This window comes from Benincasa hispida, chromosome 5 (genome assembly GCF_009727055.1).
Source record: "Benincasa hispida cultivar B227 chromosome 5, ASM972705v1, whole genome shotgun sequence".
NCBI lineage: Eukaryota > Viridiplantae > Streptophyta > Magnoliopsida > Cucurbitales > Cucurbitaceae > Benincasa > Benincasa hispida.
Genome location: NC_052353.1, coordinates 25,891,993 through 25,899,589, shown reverse-complemented (window position 1 = coordinate 25,899,589; position 7,597 = coordinate 25,891,993). Strand labels below are relative to the sequence as shown.

General features: G+C 35.8%; 1 protein-coding gene across 1 annotated transcript; it reads right to left on the bottom strand.

The window, feature by feature from the left end:
- Positions 1-1,354: 1,354 nt before the first annotated feature.
- Positions 1,355-6,524, bottom strand: LOC120078323 (2-(3-amino-3-carboxypropyl)histidine synthase subunit 1). The gene is made up of 2 exons (XM_039032562.1): positions 5,036-6,524; positions 1,355-1,774 (listed from the first exon to the last, which is right to left on the bottom strand). The coding sequence occupies exon 1, from the start codon at positions 6,437-6,439 to the stop codon at positions 5,051-5,053; it is 1,389 nt and encodes a 462-aa protein (XP_038888490.1). The 5' UTR covers positions 6,440-6,524; the 3' UTR covers positions 1,355-1,774; positions 5,036-5,050.
- Positions 6,525-7,597: the final 1,073 nt, after the last annotated feature.

Below are 7,597 nucleotides of genomic sequence, written 5' to 3'. Positions count from 1 at the left end.
GGCGCTAGCAATAATGTCGACCGCAACAACCATAAACGAGCAACGAGCGTTGCTATCGGACGACGCAAATTATTTAAGCTAGCAGCTAGTCGTAAGAATCTTGCATGAGAAGGATTTGCGAGAATGAGAGAGAGGAGGTTTCCAGTTTTAAATATTCTATTCAACAACGATTACGGACAAACCAAAGGTCCAAACAACGATCCAACCATTCAAAACGAGACCCTGTATGTCCCAAATAGACTAACCAAAAATTTCAGCACAATCCACCAATTTAAACTTCGATAATCGATAAATTTGTGGAAATTATCGCTGAAAAACTAACTACTATCTTTCTTTTCGATTTTCTGTCCCATTTCACTCTCCTTTAATTTCAAATATCTCAATTCTTAAATTTTTTTTAATTAGAAAAATAAATCAAATATTTTATGACAATATCTCCAAAATTTCTAAAGATTCAATCAAACTAATAAATCAATTAACTTCTCAAATTACCTTAATTTAGACTCCAAAAACCAAAATTAAAGAGAATCCATCAATTTAATACAAATTAAATCCTTAAAAATATTTAAAAATCAATTTAAAACCACATAAATTAATTATCTCCTCAATTGTTTTAAGTTAATTCCAAAATCCAAAAACTAAAGGAAATTAAAGCCCAACAATTTAAGATTATTAACCTCAATTTATTCGAAACTCGAGATGTTGCACTAAAAGTCTCTTTTAAAACTTTATTGACCAAATACACACCAACTACAAATGTCAATGATCGAAATTGTATTTTACCTAAAAAATAAAATAAAATAATATAACTAAAAACCAAAACCAAAATGGTTACCAAAGGAGTAAGAGCTAAATCATGTCCCAATATAATTTGAAGTAGTCTTGTAACCATTAAGAGGACATTTGGGGCAAAGACTAAAACTATAATAATCACTTCTTGCTACAATTAATACTATTTTTTAATCCCGAATTAGTTACGGTCAAAACCATTTTAAAACCACTATTTCCTATAGTATTTACTATTTACTACATTTTTTACTATTTTACATTCATTGTCCTTTTATTCTTTGCTAAAGCATTTACTTTTTTTTTCTTCAAACTAAAATAGTTTATACCTCACAACTATTATAACCCAAACTAAAATAGTCTACAACCCAAATACAAACTATTATAACAAACTATAATAACCTAAGACTATAATAATCAATTTCTTGCCCCAAACATCCCCTAATTCATATTCACGATCCTCCCTACTCTTGCCAACGACCTTCCATCTCCAAACTTAATTGATTCAAAAAAAAAAAAAAAAAAAAAAAAAAAAAAAAAAAGTGCACAAATAAAGACGACTTCGATGTTGAAACTTGGCAAAAGAAGAATATTCTACGGTATGAAATTCGAGCTTCACGAACGTGTGCAACAAAAATGATATGATGATTTGACAATAGAATAAAAACATCCCGAACATGCGTAAAAGACAAAAAAATTGTACTAAAGGAATCAAGAAGAGGTCAGAAGAAAATGTGTACTTGCCTATCTTATTATAATCAACTATGGTGCCAGTGTAAAACTTTGCAGTTGATAGACGACCATTTAACATCAATATCGTGTTTTGATACTGCTCTTGGCTGAGAGATGGAACAAAATTCTCGGTGGAACACTTTCCATCAGCCATGGCAGCATTTTCCAATGCATTTTTAACTGTTGTGAAAATCAACTACACTTCCCAACCACGGGCACGGATATGCCACAATACGTGCAAATTAACATTCTCCTTCTGTATCAAGAAAATTAGTATTAGTTCAGGCACTACTTTGACTAACCACAATGCTACTATAACATTGTGCTGAATCTGCTGATGTTTTTGAAAAAGAGAAAACACTAGGTTAATAAGAAGAGTTCAATCCACAAGAGAAGGATATGCACACAAGTTCCATCACGAAAAGTATATTGTATTTGGCCTGACGGTAATGAGATAAAGATTATATTGCATCAAATGTGCATTTTCCACAAGAACAGGCAGGTATATATATAGTTGTCCATCATCGTCTTTAGCTTTGTAAAAATTACCTAATTGAGAGCTAGTCTAACAAGTTAGGATTATAGACCCCTCTACTGATGAGGAATCATTTGTGGACTACTATTCTATATCAGCAACCTTCTTCTTTATCTCTTTTGGGGTTCCGAAAAAAACGATCAATATTGTCATTTGTTGGGGGAATTTCAATGTACTCCAAGGAGAAGGAATGTCTTTTCTGGTTTCCTGCTCCGTCTGATTGCTTTTCAGGTAAATCCTCTTTCCTTTGTTTGGTTAATTACTCTCCCTCGAGTGATTTTGTTTTAACCTCTTTGTGGAAGGTGAAAATTCCCAAGAAGGTTAAGTTTTGGCTAAATTTGGTTCACAGTGGTTCAGAGAAAGTTAAGAATTTAGCCCTATGGTTTGAAAGTTAGAATTCATCCATATGATTTGATAGAACCCTCCTAAATAGTGCATACCATAGGGACTAATTGTGAGAGTTTTATAGAAGCATTGAGACCATTTATAAGGTGTTATCAAACCATATCGATCAAACCATTGGGACTATTTTATCCATTTCCAAGAAAGAAAAAACCATTAAGACTATCTATACGGTTATATCAAATCATACGAATGAAATTCTAACTTTTAAAATGATAGGGATCAAATTTAAAGTTTATCCAAACCATAGGGACCAAATTTGTAATTTAATCTCAAGTTCTTTCTTCAGCAGGAGCTCCATGGCAGAGTTAACACCTTGAACAGGGTGATGGGGAAGGCACCTACTATGGGAGGCCCATGGTGTTGCATTCTTTGGTCTTGGCTTGGCTAGGCATAGGGGTTGCAAAAAGATGTTAGACGAGTTCCTTCTCCATCCACTCTTTTCGGGAAAAAGAAAAGTCTAAAGGAGTGTTTGCTACCTTGTGGGGGCTTTGGGGAAAAAGGAGCAAAAGAGGCTTTGGGGAAAAAGGAGCAAAAGAATTCATAAAGGCAAGATCTTCGAGCAATGTTTGGTCCTCTGTTAGATTTTATGTTTCTATATGGTCTTCGATGATAAAGAGTTTTTGTAATTGCTCGTTAGGTCATATATTTTTCTTGATTGGAGGTCCTTGTAGGTTGCCTCCTCCTTTTTGTGCACTCGCTTTTTGTACAACCTTGCCCTCTTCTTTTTTTTTTTTTTTTTTAAACGGAAACAAGCCTCTTCATTGAAATAATGAAATGAGACTAATGCTCAAAATACAATAATAGAGATGAATCAGAAATAATCAACAAGGGATGAAATCAGGTACAATGCAAACACTTAGCAATAGAATATAGGCTAACAAAAGAAAAAGAACAAACAAAGCACTACATCTTTAACAATGACTTGAATTGAATAGTCTATAAAAGATTGGAAAGAGAGCACCAAGGGAAGGAATTGACTGGAGTCATCTCAAAACGGCCTAATCAATGAAGTGACGCGTCTTTAAAATGCGTCGAATCCTTTCAAACCTTCAACGGGAGCTAAATTTCAACTTGAACCGAGCACAATAGATATTATCCAAGCATTTCAAAGACTTCTTCCCACTTTTCACTTCCTTCCATTCTCAAAAACAGCAAAAAGACTTTACAGCATCCTGCATCCTTTTAAGTTTAGGAACAATAGTAAAACCAACCCATCCTTGAGCTCTAATAATAGCAATTGATTCACACAACCAATTTCACTCAGACGTGGATAACCTTCTGGAGCTTAGTAAAAATTGGAGATGGATTTTTCTCGAGAATTTAATTGGGAGTTTGGAAATTGAAGTTTGCTTCCCCTTCAACCAAGGAAAAATAAAGACTGACCATTCCTCTTCCATCTTCAAGAAACACCCGACTTTTCCACTTCCAGAGCAACTTCCAAAATTATTTGCTAGAGAGGAAAAAAAACAATGGTCTATACTATCGAAGGTCTTCTTAGACAACCCCTTTTCTTTTCACATTGAGTTCCCTGATGTTCCGGGAAATGATCTTCATACTCGAAGCACCTCTTATGGAGATGCAATTTCCAACCGTTGAAAATCACACGCAGCAACTAAAGACGAATATTTAGAGAAGATTTGAGGAGATAAATGTGGAGCTCTTACAGAAGATTGTTGTTGTAGGAACAGAGATCTGTAAGCTTCCCCCAAATGAAAAAAGGGAGGAAAAAAAAGGTAAAAAATTTCTTTCAAAATTTTCCAAATCAAGGAAGCTTTTGTAGTACATTCCACTGCAAAATTTTCCTTGTAAAATAAATTTAGATTCCAAGAAATCGCCATATTTTAATTTTGAAGCCATGAACACATCAAAGCATCGGACTCACCAGAATGTTGTGCCAATCCATCAACGAAACCTATTTTGTTTTCTATTCAACAAGTGATTAGCATTCACGGCTCCAATAGAAGTAATTTTCTCCAATGAGAACTTGTAGCATTATCAACTCTTGAACTATCGAAGTGTAGATAAGGGACTCATTTCATCTACGGAAGAATTTGATTTTCTGTCAAACAAAACACTTCTTACGCCATAAAGAAACACTGACTGACATGCAAATCCAAGAAAGTTGTTGACTTTGTCAGCTCTAATGAAGTACTAGCCCTAAAGTGCTCTAATACCATATCGAATAGAGCAAATCATGTATTGCACTCAATATTGAACCACAGAACACGTCTATAGATGGGCTAAATTTCACCTAACTGCCCAATAAACTTGGAATAACTAATAATCCAAACTGTTAAACTACATTCCCAAAGAAATCCAAGGAAAATAAAATTCTACAACTCAACCATACTAAAGCAAGCAAACATTGCAAATCCATACTCATGATCGATATAAGCATCAGTATGATTTCAGAAAGCAACATTGCCATCTATCAATCTTCTAACTAAAATGCAGTGCAGTTTCATATCAATATTTGAATAAAGCTATAGAAAATAAAGTTAGATGCTTATATATACAATAAAAAATCTCAAGAAAGCAGAACTTCTAACCCATAAAACATTAAGCAATCTTGTATACCTTGTTTGAAAGAGGCTAATGTAAAGAAACGGGTTTTTCACTGATACAGGACACAACATCTCTCCGGACTGGGCGAGAAACTTTCTTCTTTACATAGGAAGAGTTCCATTCACCACCATCCTGAGCATAATAGTCCATGGGGTATTCCCCTTCAGCCTCCACCTTATCACTTTGATCACCGTTACATTCACATCCCTGACAATCATTACAACTCAATTTAGCTGCGCTTGTTCTCTCCCACCAACCAGGGATAAGTCCAAGAGCTACCTCAGCCTCAAATGGAGTAAGAAGAGGCTTAGCAAAAGCATCTCCCCAGTCAATTGAAAGACGAGGACAAGCTATCTGAATCCATGCATCCACCGAATCCTCAAACAAAGCCACTCTATAAGGACTGATCTCAGACATTAATACAACAGTATAATCAAATCCTTTAGACTTCATCTTCTCCTCCAACCTCTCCAAAATTTTGGGGTTTCCTTGCCTCCCTAAGGTCCCCAACACAATACCCCAATTTCTCGCTTCCTTCGCCTTCAGAACCGCGCCTTTTCTAGACGCCTTCATTCCTTCATGGTCATACTCCTCAAGTAATAACTTACCAACATAAGGATCATACCGGAAAACCCTAATTCCAGGATTCGCAATCATGAAAGCTTCCAAATGAAACCTCCCATCGGCAACAAAAATCGCAACAGTCTCCCCGTTATTGCCGAAAGAAGACGTAGAAATTTTAGGAGCCGTACAGCCCAGAACTTCCCCAGCCGACAACGGCTTGGACTGGGGAATTAAAACCCGGATGCCATGCCTCTCTAGCTCCATCTTCGAAGCTCTAATAGCAGAGGCGAACTGAATTGTTCCAGCAAGCACCAAGTTCGTGGAATCAAGACCATGAACATTGAGACGAACAGTATTAACAAGACGAGGCACATCAATTGCAATGTCGACAAAAACATAAAGGCACGGAATGGTAGTGGAGTCGATAGGGACGAGGCAGCTATGGCCGTAATGGATGAGGAGATCGGCGTGGAGAGCGGAGGCGGAGAGGTCGTCGACGCAACAAGCGCCATAAGTGACATCGCCAAGAACAAAGCAGTCGGAGGCGTTGCCGAAAGTCGTGAGGATATCGGAGAGGATGAGGGAGTACATGAGAAGACCTTCGGGGAGCTGAAGGGCAATGCGGGAGGCGCCGGAGGAGAGAATGCGCCATACGCACTTGTGAACCTCGAAGTTGTAGTTGGAAGGAAGGAGAGAGATGGCGGCGTTCAAGGCAGGATCCTTGAGGATGGAATCGGGAATCTGATTCTTCACAAATCGCTTCGGCGGCGGCCTCGATCTCGGCGGGGGTTTATCTTCAGTGCTCTGAGAGAGAATATCGAGTTCTGATGGCTTTTGGACCTCCGACTCCATTTTTTATCCGAGAGAACCGATGGGCGAATTGCGGAATATAGGTGTTGAGATATAAAAGAATGGGAGCCCAAAAAACAGGGTTAATTTCTAATGTAGTTCTTCAAAACAATGACAAATATAAAGTAGTGGTGAAAAAAAAAAATTTAATAATGTAGTTACAAAATCAAATTGTTGATGTCGGATTGAAGTAGAAAGTATTGACAAATCTGAGGAGTTTGGATTCCAAAGAAAATCATGTATCAGTACACAGTTCCAATCGTCCACCTCATCCATCACATAGAAGATCATGGTAGTCTAATTGTACAAGACTCTTATGCTACCTACATAAGTAGGGACAATTTAGCTATTAAACTTTCAAGTAACAATTTAGTTTTTTAACTTTTATTTGTAATGATTTAATCCATTTACTTTCGATTTTGTAATACTTTAGTCTTAAATTTTAGTTCATAACAATTTAGTTCTTAAACTTTACTATGTAACAATTTAATCTTTACATATTCAAATTTGTAACAATTTTATAACGACCTTACTTTCTAAAACTACTAACATGGTCATTACTTCATGTCTGCAAAAAATATATATATATATTCAAAGCAAAATCCTTTGACAAATCTAACTAAAATCAAACAAAATTCATAAAATAAATAACTTAAATAAAATAGATATTCAAATAATTCAAAATCTTTGCTTAAGGTCCTCCTAAAAAAAATAGTAAAAAACCATACATACTTGAAATTTTAGAAATGCAAATACTAAAAGTGCTACGTTCAAACATTTCAAGACTTGCAATATAATCATAAAAAACTAAGCAAAAGCTTTTAATTGATTTTATGGCATTGTCACGGATTCTTCTTGTCATGCGACTATATGTCATTCCCTTTACTTGAAAACATATTATAAAATGGTGAATATATAAAATACCCCCTAAATAACCCTTTACTAGAATCAAGCTATGCATTCACATGCAATAAATGCATTCTTATTAGTGGGACTTACTTACTTTAACTTATCATTGATGGCTATCTAAGTGAACAATTTAACTCATCCTAACATATTACTAGTGGCATGAAGGCACACAAACATAGTAAAAAACCTGTCGGTTCTTGGTCATACATAGTTGTGAACCTGTAGGATCACAGTAACATGATAGTAAACTCG

Coding starts and splice junctions, on each gene's coding strand:
- LOC120078323 (XM_039032562.1), bottom strand. CDS start 6,439: ATGGAGTCGGAGGTCCAAAAGCCATCAGAACTCGATATTCTCTCTCAG.